This window comes from Dromaius novaehollandiae, chromosome 23 (assembly GCF_036370855.1).
Source record: "Dromaius novaehollandiae isolate bDroNov1 chromosome 23, bDroNov1.hap1, whole genome shotgun sequence".
In the NCBI taxonomy this organism is placed as follows: domain Eukaryota; kingdom Metazoa; phylum Chordata; class Aves; order Casuariiformes; family Dromaiidae; genus Dromaius; species Dromaius novaehollandiae.
In genome coordinates, this window is record NC_088120.1 from 6,321,406 (window position 1) to 6,339,426 (window position 18,021).

The window sequence follows — 18,021 nt, forward strand, 5'->3', positions numbered from 1 at the left end:
CCTATAGCAGAGGGCAGAGTCCCCATTCTCTAAGGGATTTGGCCCTTCCTATCCCAGAAAGTGTTCAGTGTTTCCAAATTCCTTATCGTAACAGCACAGTAAAAGAAAATGGTGTAGCAGGACACTTCCCTTGGAGGAGTCTGGGACGCAGGTAGAAATAAAGGATGGGTGCCGAACACCTGCACCACCTTCCCATGGCAGAGGTCTGGCACCTCTCCACCGCTCGGCACCCTCCACAGTTCCCTTGTCCTCAGCACCAGCTCTTCTTCCTCCCTTTCTCCAGGCAGACATTTGTGTTCGTGCCTTCCTCGTACCCCACGGGGTTTCATGCCCATCCACGGCACGGAGAAGACAGAATAGGTCACTGGGGGAAGGTATCGTTTAGGTTATCTCCATGCCAAAGGTCTCGGGAGGTCCCATCTATTACTCTCTTATCAGCACCCCTCTTTGGTTCACTCCTTTAACAAATCTTCCCTGTGCATCTTGGTGGAAACAGCCCAGAGATAATAACAGCAGATATGGGTTGACCTATGGGATTCCTGGAGTGATGAAACTGTCAGATAACAAAATAAATCTTCCTCGTGGGCTGGGGATTAAATCAGAGAGTGTTAGCTGCTGCGGCTTCTTATTTATTTCTGTTCTTTTAAATTGCATTTCCCTTCCCCCCATGAAGAGTGCCGGCTGCCTCCAGCTGTAAATTACTGCAAACCTTTATGGTAAGTTTAGACACTGAGTCTCTTAACCTTGCAAACACCTCTTCTTTCTCTTTACGGCCTCCAAAAGCTCTTGGGAAGAGGAAGCAAAAGAGGGGGAAACGGTTCCATAGCGAGCACCTACCTTGGCACTTTCATTCTGGGCAACAGCGTGGTGCGGTCGGAAGGTCACCTGGAGCACACGGGCTCCGTGTGTATCTCTGGCCACAGCTGTAGGCGCCGGTTTGGCAGCAGGGCTGTAAGACACCGGTGTCTGTCCCGCACGGGGCAGTGGAGCAAACCAGGAATAGATCCCATGGGATCTGGCAGTCGCCTGCCCGCTTGCATCCCCAGCAGCACCGCTGCTCTCAGCGGTACCTGCTGCTGCCCGGTGAGCCAGCCCGGCTCCAGGGACGGAGATCAGAGCTGGGTATCCCAGGCACGTTGCGTGAGTCATGCTGTAAGGCGCGAATCCGACAGAATAATTTTCATAGCTGGTGCTATTCAGGTGCAAAGGCACTTGCTGGAGTGCTCGTCCTACAAAGAAAATCTCGCCGGAGCTGACATTGATTTCCCTTGCATTGGTTTCGCACCGCCGTGACGTGCCGGAGCCTCATTCCTGATGTACGGCAGTGTGACTGAAATCAGAAGCAGGCTCCGCAGGCCAAATTAGGCTGGAAGGCGGCGGATCAGTGCTGAGATTGGCAGACTCATGTCAAGTCCAAATGTGCCACATTAGTTTGAAAACACCTTCTCGCAAGGCTGGGGAAAAGCAATCAGAGAGGAGGACAGCTCATTGCGAGACGCTGCCTGCTCCGAGGACACAAACGCTCCTCTCCGTTCGCTTGCTAATTCTCACCTAAGCAAACTTCGTTTGCATATGAAGCTGCATTTCCAGACTTACCTCAAATCCCATTTGCACTGGATGGTGGTGTTCAGGGCCAGCTCTGATTCCTTCTTCTGCACAGCTTTGACCGGGCGTACAGACAAATGCAAACGTACAAAAAAAGATGGAGGCAGAGAGGGAAGGAGGGACTGACGGATGGATAGACGATGGTACAGATAGGTACAGATAGGGATATACCTGTGACAAGACTTTCCTGTCCTTCCCAAGAGCCCAGCAGGTCGCTGAGCTCGGTGACAGCCGGTGCTCCCAGGCTTCATGCCTTTGCCTGCGCCAGCACGTCGCAGCTGCTCCAGCCTCTGCGATCTGGTCACTTCTTAAAGCTAATTCTGGCGAAAGCCCTGGGCTACGAGGCCTAGTTTCCAGCCAGACATTTCTAAAGAGTTTTGATTTCATTAAAAAAAAAGAAATCCCAAAGATGCCCAGTTGAGCGGTCCTTCTTCAGACCGCATTCAGCATCCCGAGTTGCCGCTCTGCCTTCCCTTCTCCAAGCACGGTCCAGTTACAAACCGGGAAAGCTCGACTGATGCCCACGTGCCGATTTACCCGAGGTTGTTGCTGTGCCGCCGGGCTCGTGCAGAAAAGCTCGCTGCTCCCCCGCGGTGGGGGTAAAGCAGGGGACGGCGGGGTCTGACGAGCACAGGACACGGCCCGCCGGCGCTGGGGAGCCCACGCTGCCTTCCGCAGCTCCGTCAGAGCTGAAATTGCACCGCTGCAGGCAAAACCACCCAAGCCCCAGATCCCCCGAATCACCTGCGCGTCTGATTCCCATGGGCGCGATTCCTTGGGGCTGAACTGATTTTTCAGCAGCAATCTCCAGCCTTTCATTAAACCATGGTTTCCTAAATCCCTGAGCTCGTTTTACTGCGTTGCTGAGCTAGGTGACCTTGCCTCCAGCATCCTTGCGCATCCCTGCAGAGATGCTTCAGGCCCTCATTTCCCAAAGCACCTGGTCGTTTTGGGTGCATTCATTTTTGGCTGCCCTCAGAGGGGCCGGCAGCTCAGACCCAGCTGAGTGCCTCCTCTTCACAAATCTGGCAGCTTTACGAACCAGCTGAGCCCTTTCCAACGGGCAGCAACGGTCTCCTTGCCGTGTGCTCAAAGCCCGCGAAGAACCGCGGGCAAAACGCGGCAGCCACCCCCAATGCCCTCCGCTCTCGCTCCCGCGGGACCGCCCTGCGGCTCAAAGCAAGGAGATGACCCACACAGCAGCACCACGAGCGCAGCCTTCCTGGGGCTGGAAGTCCACCCACACCCTTTCTCACCTCCCAGGACCTCACGAAAAAATGTCACTTTGCCGCTGACCTCAAAGTGCCGAGGGTCTGGCAACGCAGTGGGTGGACACGACTTCGACCACCGTTAAGGTGGGAGAGAAGGTTGAACGTCCATCGATGGTCCTAGGAGCTCCCTGTTGACTCAATGGGCTTCAGCCTGCTCGGGGAGGGAAGGGCTCAGTTACACTCTGCCGTGAATCTGCAGGGACATCAGAGACCACAGATAAATCACAGAAAAAGCTGCTCCGCTTCTTCCAGTGGAAACATCATCCCTGTCCTACAACCCTCAGATGCTAAGAGGAAAGCTACATGATTAATTTGTTTTTCAAAAGCGCGTTGTTAGAAAAACACCAGATTTTTCTAGCTGGAGGAAAAGTCTTATTGCAGCCCAAACCCCTCGTAAGCAGTTTGGGAGCTGATACGATTTGACTGCAGTATGTGCGTGTGCTTCAACATCTGCGATTAGGCAGTTACTCCGCTCGGCAGCTTTCGCTAGCCTCCCTCTTTGAAATTCTCCCCAAACTTTTGGAGCAGGATTTCCTTGTCCAACCATTTGTATTTTATATCTGCACTGAAATACGGCTTTATAAATAGCAAGAGCTTTATCTTGACTCTAACCAGCAACCTCAACTTAAAGCTAAATGCATAATTTACTGCAAATTAAACTTAATGGGACTAGAATAATTATGTTGACTTTTGGAAGTACTTAAGGATAAATACATGATTAGATATTTTGCACACCGTGAGGAAATATTTATTTCGAAATACAAATTCTTCCCGTTGAGCCTTTTGATGAAACATTTAGAGGTGACACTATCAGCATATAGATTACAGTACCATTAAGGCTACTTAAATAAATTACCCTGCTGCATTTTCCACAGTCGAGAGATGGGAAGTCTCCGGTGAAACGCACTGTCTGCGCTCTCCCCATGGGCACAACTGCTGGAGAGCTCGACACAACGCTTGTCTGTCCATACAGACACCCCGACTCCTCTTACCCCTTCCAGCGCAGGATGCGGGAAAGGCGATGGGTGAGTCCACACGGAGCCGTGCCGGCAACGGGAAACGAGCTAATCCCATTTTGGGATTATCCAGCTATGGAGCCAACACCGAGGACCTGCAAGGTCTCCTCCATCACGCTGGCCGGCCGTGGGAAGACGCCCTCAGCAAGCGAACCAAGCAGTGTTGGTAGTAACTAACATTTTCTCATTGAGGGTTTTGGGTTTTATGGGAATGGCTCTAATTTAGAGCAGTTCAAAAGTTTCTGGAAACCTCAAGGGGAGGAAGATTTGCAGGATTATCATCAGCAGTTCATGCTATGAAAAATCAACCACAGAACGCTCCTGATTTTTGTCTGCGTTTTAAGCACTGGCTGCTTTCACCTGCGCGCAAGAGGCCCCGGAGGTGAGCACAGGGTTTTCAACGAAACACTTTTCCAGTGGAAAATCCCAGCTTGCTGCCGTGCAGGGTTAAAGGGAGCCCCACTACTAACAAAAACACCAGATGGGGAGAGCATCCAGGCAAACTGGTCACCCTCCTCCTCCTCCTCCGGAGCCCGGATCCGTGCGTCCCGTAACCTGCAGCAGGAGCAGGGAGGGGAACGGAGATGCTCGGCCGATACCTTGGCCACGGACAGAGCCTGGCTGCGTAGATGTGCTCCCAGCTCCTTCGATGCCCTTGCTCGAGTCCCTTGACGGCTCGCCTTCGCAGAGCACGTTGAGATGGATGGAGGAGACCCGGGTCCCATCCTAACAACGCTCCCTTGTCCTTCAAACGTGCTTGGCTCGCAGCCTCCCCGGTGGCTCTGCCTTTAGACAGGCCCTCAGAAACCAAAGTCTCCCAGGCAGGATCTTAAGCTCCTTTTCCCCGCGGCCTTGGACTGGCACGGCCTCCCCGGACGCCCCGTTCCTGCCGCCCCGGCGAGGGGGAAGCAGCGGGGGGACAGGGCTCGTTCTCACCCCGCGGAGCCCACCACCACCTCACCTCCAGCCGCAGCATCCTCGGCCACACGGGCACTTCGGCCGGGTCCTCGCACGCGAGCGCAGGCGCCCGGGGAGACGGGGCCGTATCCGCATACGGCGCGGGGGATCCAGGGGACGTTTGCCCGTGGCAGGACGGTCGCGGCAGGGTCGCAGAGGACGAAGCGGAAAGTCGGCTGGAAACGTCCGTCCTGCGGCTGGGCAGGAGGGCGGCCGTCGCACAGGGACAGGGCTCCCCGCCTCCCGCCCCGCCGGCCGACGGGGGGGCCAGGCTCCCCCGGCACCTCCAGCGCTTTCTGTCAGCCAGGATTAGGGACCGAGCCCGTGACTGGAACAAGAATATCCAGGTCACCTCCGACAATACCGTGACATTGGCTTGGGGAAATCATTACCAGCCCTACCGGGGCCTGTTTGCAGCAGATAACAGCACGAGGAAGGAGTTGAGTTGGCAAATAATTCCCAGGGGCCAAAAGTTGGGAATTTGACGGCGCGGCTGGATTAGTTATTGAAATGCAAAGTGCTCCTTTTAAGTGGCTCTAATCCATCCGTGCCCGGCGGAGAGCGGCAGAGGAGACGCGGGCGGCCGTGCCGGCGGCGCTTGCAGCTCCACGGAGGCGAAGGGTGATGCTCTCCATCCTCATCCCTCCAACATGTCCCTGGCCGGGACAGGCTGATGGATGAACAGCAGGGATGGCAGGGATGTCTCCAGGGACAGGCCACCACCCCTCGCCCCGCAGGAGGAAAAGCTCCCTTTTTCCCTAAAAGGGGCATAAGGGAAAGGGGGAAATGCGTCGTTTTTGGTGGAGGAAGGTCGCCGGCAAGCAGCGGCTGTTTATCTCCTCGTTCTGGGACCGCAGATCAAATCGGGGCTTTTGGAAAACCAAGGGGAGAAGGTTTTCCATCACAAGCGGCTGGCGACAGCGAGCTGCGGCTGAAACACAGCCCGGCAAGAGCAGGGACACCGCGGGGACGATGGGAGCCGCCCGGGGACACGGCGGACGGCTGCCCAGGTCCCGAGGAAATCCCAAGAGGCTCCAGGCGGGCAACCCCAAAAGCCCGTCAGCGCCCGCTAATGCCACTAACGAACTCGCGAGCCTTTGGCAGCCGGCGGGGCTGGACATGCAGCAGCCGGCGTTAATTAGCACCAAGGGCAAACGAGCAAACTCAGCGGAGGCTTTGCAACAGGGGAAACTGTGCTGCGTCCCCGCTGCCGGCACCCGCAGTGTCCCTCTTGCAGCCTGGGGACTCCCCGGTCGGGCTCCGCCGGGCGCAGGTCCATCTCCTGTGGCCTGCGGCCACCTCCCGCACTGGCCCGGGGCCCCGGCGGGTCGCCGAGGCCGGTAGGGCAGCACGAGCCCAGCTCTGCTCAGCTTTCCCGAGCCTGCCTGCAGCCTCCCGCCTCCCCGGCTGCTCCCGGGACGCTGCCACTCGCTCCAGGACCTCCTGCCATCAAGGCCACCGAGGACCACGAGCAGCCGGGCTGAGCCCAGCCCCGGGTAGCAGCACCCGGACACCCCCCGCCAGGGCAGAGACCTCAGCCCGGAGGCAACACGGCTGCTCGGAGCCCTTCCTAAGTGCAACTCTTGGCTTTAATTTGCATTATCCCCCTTTTTATTATTTATTGGTAAAACGTAATTACCACATCCTTCACGAACCTTAATTAAAGATGAAAAACAGTCCTGACAAGTCAATTAGATTTTTTTTTCTTTCCCTTGGTCTCCATTAAATTAAGACTCGAGTGTTACTGGAAGTGTTTAATATCACAACACATTAAACTGAAGGCTGCTCTATAATAAATAAATCACTGAAGACAATGCCGGAGCATTCCTTTCCCGCGGCCCTTCCTTACCCTACGTTTTCATTTTCCAGCTGGGAAATGCACTGAGTTTCTCCTTCCTTTGTATTTCTTTTCCCTGCCGCCCCCTCCGCTGCCAGGGAGGTTTTGCACTTGTGGACTTTTGTCCTGCAAATGTGCTCCCCCGTGCACCCAAAAACTTGGAAAAAACAAGATATGGCCAAAACGTGGTCTGACCGGCATCTGCATCGCGGCTCCTTAAATCACAGCTTCCCACTGGGCAGAGCAACAGGGAGGAGGAGGAGGAGGAAGGTCTGGGAAGAAGGGAGGTGGGGGCTCTGCAGGGCGGCCCAGCCGAAAGCCAGCGAAAGAAATCCGGAGACCATCACGAATTGGGGAACATTTATTTATGCAACCGATTTTCTTAAAAGAAAGCAAAAAAATAATCGTAATTTAAAAAAAAGAAAAACAGTTAACAACAGCGGGATGTGCGTGGTACAATCGGCAGCAGCCGCGTCACCCCTCCGCCAGCCCTCCCTCGGTCCCGCGTGGGCCCCCCCCTCGCCCCAGCAAACGCCCAGCGGCACCAGTCCCTTTGATGCTGGCAGCCTTTTCTTTTCCATGTAGACAAAAATCATTCCCATTTGGCGTTTTTTTCCTTGGGTTTGAGGGTATTCTTTTTTTTTTTCATTGGTTTTTGCTTTTATTAAAAAGGAAAAAAAAGAAAAGCACCACTCCAATCTGTAATACCAATAAACATTATCCATCTTAAGAACGGTATTTATATTTTTATATATATATTTCTATATATATTTTTTCTATGTACAGGATGTCCTTGCTTCATGTCACACGAGCAGCTGAAGATCGGTTGGTCTCGATATCACTTTGATTTTAAAGCCTGCCCTTCTGAAGGGATGCTCGAAAAACCCAGAGACATCCAGCAAGGAGATATCAAAAAAAAAAGAAAAAAAGAAAAGAAATCTCACTTTTAAAACATATATACAACTCCTCCAGTCTTCTGTTTTCTCATGGGGATTAAATGGGGTTTCAAATTTTCTTTTTTTTTTAATTTTTTTTTTTTTTTCTGGCAGCGTTTTACCTGCAGGATGCCTCCTCTCCCTCCCAAGTTGATTTTCAAGCCAAAAAAAGAAAAAAAATCCAAATTCTGGAGCAGGGAGGCACCGGACCCTCTGCCGGAGCTTCCCACGCGGCTGCTCCCGCGGGACCCGGCGTGCCGGCCGCAGCGCTCCCACCTCCGCGCCCAGCCCGGCCTCCAAAAAGGGGGGATTTGGGCAAAGGGTGATGATTTATTCAAAGCCGCTCTCGCAGCGCGAGGGCTGCGGGGACCGGGGAGCTCTGCAGGCGCCGGCGGGGCCGGGAGACGACCGCGGCGGGAGCACGCGCCGGGGCGGGAGAGGAAGCCGACGGAAACGTGTTTTATAGCCCTTGGAATAAGTTATTGGTAGGCCGGCGTGAATTATTCAGCGAGGACACGGGAAAGCCAGAGGTCTGGGCAAAAAAAATCAATCGACGCTACCGAAATCCATCAACGGCCCCGTCGCCGCCCGCGGAGATTGCTGCGGTTTTTCCCAGGCTCCTTAAGTCAAGGCACAAGGTCGGATGCTGCTCGCGGCCGCCCCGGCACTAACCCTTGGCCCAACCCACCGGCCCCGGCTGATTCCTCCGTGCACGGAGACGCCGGCTCCGGAGCGGGGTCCTCAACGCCTGCCCAGGATCCGTCCCTGCCGCCGCGGTGGGGAGGAACCGGCTGCGGACAACGGGAAAGTGGAGCTTATTCCCAGCGCGGTATCGAGTGGCTGCATATGAGTAAATCCCCCGAAATGCAGAGAGGGAAGAGATTTATCTCGGGGAGCTGCTCCCTGATGGCAGGTGGTTGGGAATTTGCTCTGGCCTTGTGCAGGATTTGACCAGCCAAACGACGTCCTCCGAAGGGTTATCCAGCCTATTCGAATCGCAGCACGGATCCGAACGCACCTGCCCAGGGAAAGGGCTCCTCCATGTCCCGGCACTCGGGGCTGGAAACCTGCCCTCGCATCACCTCCGCTTTGCAAAAGGAGGTATCGGGGTCCGGGCAGATGGATGAAGCGTCCCAAAGCGTCGCCGAGCTGCCGGAGCCGGGCACTGGTGCTCCGCGGGGAGCTTCACTCCGAGCCCGTGCCCATCCCAAGTCCTTGCAGAGCCGGTGAGAGCATCCCGGGACCAAGGATTTGCCCGCCGGCGGCCGGGAGCGGCGTGAGCCCAAGGAGCGAGCTGACCGATGGGGCCATCACACGCAATGTCCAGAGCAAGGTTGGGTGGCTGCTCTCCACCGCTGGGAAAAGACCCGCAACGGGTGCTGCCGGGTCCACGAGACAGCCGCGACGTCCTGCCGGTGCCCCGATTTCCAAGGCGGACACTGCGTCTCTCCGGCTGCGGCCGTTGGCAGAGGGAGCAAACGCCGACCGCAGCTCACTCCAAGAGCCCGAGTGCAACCAGGCTTTCTCCCCCCCAAAATCCATCATTACTACGGTATCAGATGGAAAAAGTGTGTTTTGGAACAGCTCGTCCCTCCACCCTTCCTCGCCAGCCACCACTTCGGTCACCTCCATGGTGTCCCTCAGCTTAGCCCGGCGCCGGCTCCCAGGATTAGCCCCAGGTTGCCCCACCGATATCCATATGGGCTCCAGCCCTTCCATCAAGGCTGATGACCTCCTCCAGCCAAGGATGGGGTTCATCTAAAGAGGCTGGATTCATCCCAGCGCCCTGCTAATCACGGGAATAATCCTGACACCTCTGACAGCAGGTTTTCTCCTGGGACTTTCAAGGAAATAATTCCAATTTTAACTTAGGAGGCCAGGCCCACCTGATAGATTTTGGCGGGGTGACGTTCCAGCTTGGGACCTACCTTTGGAGACCCACCTGCAACCCACGGCCACCAGCCCTGACCCCGTCAGCCCGTCCCCACCACGCTCTGCCAAAAGGGGCCTTGCAACCCACGGCGAAAGCAAAGCGGCAGCCCAACGGCCCCCAGGAGACCTAAGGGAAGGACCCAAATCTCCCACCGCGCCGCTGGGCTTTGGAGGCTTTGCTTTCTGCACCCTCGAGGTGTCTCATGTGCAGCGATGCCCAAGGGAAGCAATACAAATGGACCCGCAGGTCGGTGCCTCCGGGGTCCCCGGCCCGTGGAGGCTTGGGAGAGGATTCGGAGCATCAGGAAAAGCAGCATTGCATCCCAAGCTCGCATCCCACGGCCTCCCTCTCTCCGGGGCTGGATACCCAAAGAGGGGGCAACTCGCAGAAATTAAAGGGTGAAGATCAAACTCAAGATTAGATCAAGGCAAAATTCAGAAAGCTCCTTTTAGGGTCTTTACTCCGGTTCAGAGCTCAGCCCCACAAAGGCAAAACCTGCCAGCATCCTTCTGGGCTCCTCTGAAGAGCAGCTTCAACTCCACATACTATTAAAAAACAACGTCTCATCTCCCAATATCCATCACACCCTTGCTGGGAAACGGGCTTGGGATCCTTCTGTCTCTTCCTCGGCCTCCTCTTCAGCTTCAGAGATGTCCAAGCGTGCCTCGGCCGGCTTCTCCCGTGCACCGAATCCACGGCCGTGACCCAAGTCCCGGCTGGCAAAGTGACACCGCTGCGGTGACGGATGAGTCCTGGCATCCAACCCGCGTCCGACGTGTGCTCAGGGTGAGAGGAGGGAAAGGAAGATGGAGAGCAGAGGATGAAGGTCGGGAATGGCCGGCACGTCCCCATGTCCTGCCTTTCATTTCTCATTTGATTTTAGTTTCTCGTTCCGTCCTTTGCTGTTTTTCCCCCTCCTCGCTTTCAGCACGAACTCGACGTCCGCGTGCAAAATGCATGTTTGGCACAAAACCCTAAACAAACACTTGCCTTCGCTCTCCTGGCAAGGTGCTATCTGGTCTCCAGCGACTCCAGGTATTCCAGTGCTATGTCGTAGCAGAAGTGATACTGTTCCTGGGCAGAAAGAGAAAAGAGGGTGGTGAGAGCCCAAGCAAAGCGTTTCGCAAAGCTGCCCGTTGTCAAGGCAAAAAAAGTTTCAATGGTCCTAAGAAAACGCTTCTGAGTGGAGCTCTGCGGGACCACACAGCTCATCGGTAACGGGCAGCAGGGAAAAGGCATGGTTTTCCGGGTTTTTTGTTTGTTTTGCAATTTTCATATTTGGAAAACTCAATTTCAATATTTCAGTTTGGAAATTCCCCACTACACAGAGGGAAAAAGCCCCACGTCCCCTGGAATCCCAAGTTTTTGCTCCAATCTCAGCTTTCCACTTGCTACGGTTCGACGTGGCACTGGGAACAAAGTCATTTCAAAGCAAGGGATGGAAACTGTCCTGCAAAGGGCCACGGGAAATGTTCGACCCTCACTAAGGGCTTTCGTCCTTTCCTGTCCCCCCAGGGAAGCTCCTGCCCCAAAAGCTGGATGTGGGAGGGGATTTTGGGGTCAGGGAAAGACCGGGGGTTTCCAAAGCAAAATCCTGGCCCTGAAATCGGTGGCAGTTTTACTTTCGAGTTCGACCGAGGTTGCAAACTGGTTTTGCGCCCACGCGAGTTCATTGACCTCGCTGAATGCACAGTCCAGGGGCCGGATTACCGGGGAATTGCTGCCTGTGGAAACACCCTGCCCAGAGCTGCCAGGAACCATTTTCATTACAAATATTGCTGCTGCGGAAAGAAAATGTCATTTTCGTTTTCCCTTCCTGGCAGCGCGATACTGCTGCTTTTGGGTGTTCACTTTGCAGGCGGAGAAGAGGGGAGGAAAAGTCTCAGGAGCTTTCCTTTCTCAAAGTCCCCATTTTTCATTTCGGTTTGCTAAAAAGCCAAATGTTCTGCAGGAAAAAGCAATGCTGAACAATGAGTGTCTTGCTGCATGGGTCAAGGTTTTCCCCACCTCTGCACCTCCTGTGACTGCTGAGCTCTTCTCTAACCTGCCGTCTCCACCCACCCTTGGAAATCGTGGCCCTCCCTTCAAGCATCTAACAAGCAAACCAGCCAGAGGGGGGAAAAAAGGGAAAAAAAGAGGTTTTGGACAGGATCAGCTGCCTTTTCTCCCATTGCACCCGGTGCCCATCACTTCCAAGCCGTGTCCTCTGCCACCACGAACGGGTTCAGCCACGCTGATGGCAGCAGGACCCCAACCCAGGTCCTGCCCCGCGGGAACCAAGCGGGACGTCGCAAACGCCGGTGGGAGCAGTCCGGGCGCCGACGGCGGTGAGGATGCTGCTGCCGCCCAGAGCCCGTGTGGGGCATCAAGGGAGGGCAGATGTCCTCTCCCGCGATCCTTGCAGCGGCACGGGGCTCGCCTGGAAAACGCCCCGCTCCAGCCGGCACCGCGGGAAGCTCCAGCGGATTGTAGGAGCATCCCAGCAGGATTCACCCAGGAGGGTGGGTGGCTCTTCAGGGACCCCAGGGACGAGCGGGCACCCAGGGAAAAGGACTTCGAAGCGAGGAGGTTGTGACAGCTTATATTAAAAGCACATAATGCTTCCGGATTAAGAAAAGGGATTGTTTCCATTTATTATAATATAAAAATAAACCCCACGGGCAACCAGCACGGGAAGGTGCATGGGCTGGATCAGCGGCCAGCGTGAAATAGCGATGCTCTAGCTGATATCTGCTGGGCTACAGCTCTTTACACCAGGTGAGGATCTGGCCTCCCCCGTAGCTCCATTAGATTGGGATTCCCGGAATAGACATTTCAAGTTCATTCCAGGCTGGAGGACGATTGTGTGCTGATCTGAAATGTCGTTTTTTTAATACCTTTGCAATTTAGCCCAATGGGCCTGGTGACTTCAAGCTTGTCACTTCTTCTTTTGATTATCTGCATCCCTCCCTCTAGTCCTCTGTCCCCCTCCCTCACTTTCTCCCTCCACTTTAATTCCTAATGCAAATCACATCCCCCTCAAAACCATTTCATTTTTCAACGTAGGGATTTGATAATCCAAACAGGGTAAACATTTCTGGCTGTCTTGCTTTCAAAACACCATAAGCCACCTGGACTCCTCCAAAAAAGCACTGAAAATGCCAGGATGGACAACACGCCTTCCCCCTCCTCCATCCCGACAGTGAGAGCCTGCAACACGGCTCGGGCCTTTCCCCCTCCTGCCTGACCCCACTGCTGTCCCCAGCCTCGCCATGGTGAAACATGGCTCTATCGACTCGTCCGCCAATTAATTTTGCTCAAAATGTGATTCCTTTTTGTAACGCCAATGGGAATTTGTCTGACCTCACCTTCCAGCCGTCAGCTACCTTCCGGCAGCACAGAGCCAGCCCCCACATCCAGCTGCATAAATTCAACTCTGGGACATATTCTCTGGCCCCTGAATCATGTCCACGGCTCTTTTCTACGTTCCCTGTGCTGTGACATCCTGGATATAATTGCTGCACAGCCCCGAGCACAGTTTTTGGGTATCTGTCACTCTCCTGATGTCTCCAGTGACAAACCCTGCTCCTGTTCCCCTTCTCCCTTCAACCAAGGATCGTGTTGGGAAGCCATCACCAGGCACCCAGGGACGCTGCCCCGGGTGGGCTCTGATATGGCATCTCACCCGTGGGAAGACGTCAAGCCGAGCCGCAAGCAGGCAAGCGATGTGCAGAGCCGTTCCTGCCTGCACGGCCACACCAGAAGCCCTCAGAAGAGCTGGAATTACGTCCCATGAATTAACGAGAACCTGCCTTACTATTGCAGGGCAGGATTTTCGACAAGTCCAGCACCGACAGCAAGGGCACGTCAGCGCTGCAAGATAAAGGCAGCCCCAAGGCTGTTCTCAAGACTTGACTCATCTCCCTGTCCACACAGGCCAGCACAGCACTGCCTGCTCGCCGAGACCTGCTTGGCAGGGTATGGAGAGAGGCTATGGGCCTAAAAACATGAGTCAGGATTCAGGAGCCATTAGTGGGGGCAAGCATCCCCCAGTGCTTTTTCCAGGGAGGGAAGAGCCAGGAGGGACCGGCACAGGGACAGGCGACCAGCATGGATGCCAGCAGTGTCCAATGCTTACCAAGGTCTCTACCATATTTGGCTTGTAGTTGCGGAGGGTCTTTGCAGCATAGAAAACATCTACCATGTTGTGACACTTGATCATCTCCAGGATCATGGTGGAGGCACAGAAGGTGCCGCTCCGGCCACCCCCATTCCTGGTGGGAGAAACGCAACGTGAGAGAGGAAAGAGGAATCAGAAAGTGTTTGGATTTTAATGCGTCTGGCAGTGTCCATCTCTCGTTTATACCTACCCAACACTGGTCCTCACACCCTGGCTAAGTCGAGCAGAGCTCTTATCCACTGTCCCATTATGGGGAGGGAAGGCATGGAGAGACTGAGCTCATGGGCAGCAATGGGGTGTCCCCAGATTGTGCTACAGCCTCCCAGCGCGACGAGGAAGGGGTTCTACCCCCTAAGCACCAAACTGGGGGCCTGAACCAGGTCCCGCGTGGCAGCAGGAGCTGCACCAGATCCTGCCCTCCAATCTGCAACCTGCCCGGCACTTTCTATACTCGCTCACAGCAGAGCTTCGCAAAAGGAACAACTGAGCAAGACCTTTTGGACCATCTGGGGTGGGTCTCAGGACACTGGGTTCAGTGCCCAGCCTTGCCATGGACTGGTTCCTCGTGCAGCCTTTTGGAGGTCACTTTGTCCTCTGGGACTCTCCCCATCTGCAGGGTGTCTCTGCGCTGTTTGCAGAGCTCACAGCCCGTTGGAGAGCGCTGGCTGCAGGAACCGAAGAAATGGCCACGTCCCATATTTTACCCAGCACAGAGGCTCCTGGGATATCTCCACCCATGTTGGAGTGAAATCATCTGACATGCCCACATTTGCTCCCCAAGCAGCCAAAGAGGACTGGGGAGAGGAAGAGAAAACGTGACGCCAGTATTTTATAAAGCACGTTCTCAAATTATCCTTCGGCTAATGAAGATGGACGAGGCTGTAATTAATTTTTGATTAAAGGCTCGCCTGCTGTCTCTCCCAATTTGAGAACGTGCTAGGTCCCATGCGAGGAGAGCGGGCATGTGTGTTTGTGTGAGCACATCCAGGCAGGCGTGCAAGCCAGCGGGGATGAGGGGGAGGCAGAGAGCTGCAGTCTCAACTAGAAGCAAGAGGCTGGTTGCAGAGCTCCTGTCCACCCCTTTGTCATAACACTGTCACCCGTTGCATGCGTGGGACTTGGTGACACATCTGGGATCTCTGCTGAGGCTTGTTGCAAAGGCAGGGAGCCATGGTGGAAGGAGGGGATGCTGCTCACCATGAGTGAGTATCACTTCTGCTGAGCACCCCTTTAAGTGAGATGAGCTTTGGTGCTTAAACTCTCCCAAACTAGGTGGTTCAAAGTGGTTCAATTTTCATCTGGGCATGAAATTGTCCCAGTGAGGGCTTTTCAGAGGTTGTCCTGGCAGGACTACAGCCATGCAAGCTGATGGGAGTCACTCACAAGCAGTGCACAACTGTCCTCCCGTCGCCACTCTCCTTCTGCCACCTCTCCACGTGGGCCAGGAGGTGCAGGAAGGACTTCTTGGAATCCGGAGTGTCTCGATAAGCCGACCACCGTAGGTACTGGAATTGCCGGACCATCAGGTGCCCTTCCTGCAACTAGGAGAAAGAGAAAAAACAAACTTCATGAGCTTGAACCTATGGGCTGCCTTCATTTGCCTCCACGGGAGGTTTAATGGGGGACAGGAGGGCTTTGCCACACGTTAACGCTAGAGGAAGAGGGGACAACAGGAGCACTCACACAGACAAAGCCAAGCTTATGGTAAGACCCCAGCAAGCTTCCCAACCTTGTGCAGTCTTCAGGTACATCTGTATTTGCTGCTAAGGGTGACTCCAAGTCAGCCTCAGACCTCTTGGCTGAGCAGATGGGACCAGCCCCGCAGCGAGTGGCCGGCCACGTCCACCCCGGCTGGTGGCAGCAGCTGAGCACACCATGCTCCCAGCCACGCCAAGGGCAGCCATCCCACAAGCAGCAGAGGCAACCTGTTACCGGACTGCTGAGCATCTCCAAAACTTCTCAAATATGCCCTTGTCTTGCACGCAGAAGATCTCAGGAGATGTTTTTTACCGTGTTTGCTGCAAACCTGGAGGCTCATGAGAACCTCCCATCCGCAGAGGCAGAGAGCAGTGGAAGCGTGCTTTAATACCCTGGTAATCTAGTTAGTTTTGAAATCTAATCTGGTTAGCAGGCTCCGAAAGGAGAAGGATTACATCCACAAAGCGAAACGAGGCCAAGCTTCAGCCAGATGCAGAGCTCGGCTCTTACTCAGAAATACTCCAGGCTTTTTGATCGGACAAAATAGCTGGTCATGCTCTCGAGTTGCAAACAGCGGCTCGAGCGGCACACGTGTGATGTGCTGTGGGGAGCACACATGAGAGGGGAAAGGGGGGATCAAATGCAGATGGGCGATTCCCAGTTCTGGATGGCTCCATACACCCGTTTCCTTATGCCCGGTGGGTGCAGGGCAAGCACCGAACCTCAACAACTGGTGGGACCCACACAACCACCCTGACACCTGCTCACTCGCTCGGCATTAAAAGGGATTGAAGGGAGCCTCCAGGACCATGGCATTTGTGCGGAGAGGACGGTTGGGTTTTTAAGCTGTGTCTAACACATGATAAAACTTTCCAGCTACCGATAGCAGAATAGGAGATAAGAGAAAGTAAGTCCTTCCCGCACCGACAGTCCTTGCCGTTCAGGTCACCCAGGGCTGCTTGCGAGTTCTGGAGAGGAGCCGAAGCCAATTTTCACGGCGTTTAGCACCCCCTCGCCAGCCCTTTGCCCCAGGGCAGCCCCACCGAGCACGACCTGCCGGCAGCTCTTCCGGGAGGTACCTGCAAGACGGGCAGCTGCTGCAAGACGGATATTTTTGGGAGCACTCAGTACCCATTAAAACCAGCCCCTGCGGTTTCTGTGCAGGAGCAAGCGGGAGGGTTGGGGGCTGTTTCAGCACCGATCTAATTATATAGGGCGGCAAGCGAAGGAATCAAGATGTGGCTGATTTAATGGGCCCGGCTGGTAAGCTTGGTTCTGGCACATCAAAGGGGCTAAATCGGGCCTGGGCTCGCTTCAAGCCTTAGCTAAACGCTAGCGATAGAGGGACTGCTGGCACAAGGCCGCTGAGGAGCACACCAAAACCACAGAGGCTTTTCTGAAGCTCTGTCAGCTTCTCAGGAGCTCCAATTTAGGTCAGCAATCTGGCTGGGATGGGCTGCTGTCCCAGCGCCTCGACACTTCGGTTTCCAGCTGGAAGCCAGAAAAGCCGAGGGGGAAGGATGAAACAAATGAGCGGAGGAAAAACAGGAGAAAACTCTGACAGCCCAGGAAGAAAAGCTTCAGGACGCATTTTGAAGCTCAGATGAAGGCTTTGGTCGGCTCTTAGGAGGACTTGCGACACCACCCCGAATCCAAGGCCTAGCCTGACTCCCACCTCCAGCCACGGCCAGCCGGGATGCCTTGGCAGGAACTGGGCTTCCTGCATTTCGCCAGCACTCCTCCAACAGTCTGCTCCCTGGGGAAGTGTCTTCCTAGATCCAGAGATTTCATTCACGCTGCATTTTAATTTAGCAATGGGTATATTCTTCAATCTGCCCTCAGTACGTGGAGAGCAAAGCACATTTGGTGAGGGATTTCTTGCTGACACCCAGGCAAGGCCAGCTGCTCCCGCGGGAGCGCTAATCAAAACCCTCTTTGCATTAGATTCCAGATAATCAGCCAGGATTTAGCTTACTTGACCCCAGTTCCCCACTCCGAAGCACTCTTCCCTCCGGACTGTCAATCAAGCCATTTGTTCCCTTCTCAGCTCCCTAATTCTCATCTGCCCAATGACCTCCGAGAGCGTATTGGCCTCAGCTTCTCAGCAACCCTCGGGAGATTTACAGACCGCAGGGACATCACCTCTTCACGGCTGGCATTTGTTGGTAAATCAGCTCTTTCTTCTCCATCTCTTCCCTTGTGTACGACTCTGCACTCACACGTGCTGTTCATCACGATCACTGTCCTTTCCCAACTTAGCTACATTTCTCTCCATTTACGGGCAAGCAGAACTGCTCAAGCATGAAAGCCAGGAGTGCAGCGAGTGCTGCGACGAGAAGGAAATGAAAATCTGTGCAAATCTTCTTGGCCGGCAGGAAAAACCACTCTGCCAGTTGCATGGACGCCACAGAGCCATTCTGGGGAGTCTCCATCCAGGAGGTATAGCTATGGCAGGGTATGGACCGACCTCCGGCCAGAAGGAGAAAGGTATTCCTAGGGAGTTATCTGAGCTCTTTGCAAGCGGATGTGAACTCAAGAAAAGTTGGAATAAGCCAAGTGGATCGTGACAAGCTCCTCTCTGCTGGAAGGAGAGCGGGGGTTGCATCCTCT

At 54.8% G+C, this 18,021-nt stretch overlaps 1 protein-coding gene across 1 annotated transcript in view; it reads right to left on the reverse strand.

Moving 5' to 3' along the window:
- Window positions 1-7,031: 7,031 nt before the first annotated feature.
- The window catches only part of PTPRU (protein tyrosine phosphatase receptor type U), an 83,039-nt gene continuing 72,049 nt past the window's right edge, over window positions 7,032-18,021 (reverse strand). The window contains exons 28-30 of the mRNA XM_064524942.1: window positions 15,097-15,254; window positions 13,672-13,807; window positions 7,032-10,628 (exon numbers count right to left, since the gene is read on the reverse strand). Of these exons, the coding sequence (XP_064381012.1) occupies window positions 10,566-10,628; window positions 13,672-13,807; window positions 15,097-15,254 (357 nt within the window). The 3' untranslated portion in view covers window positions 7,032-10,565. The remainder of the gene's footprint in view (window positions 10,629-13,671; window positions 13,808-15,096; window positions 15,255-18,021) is intronic.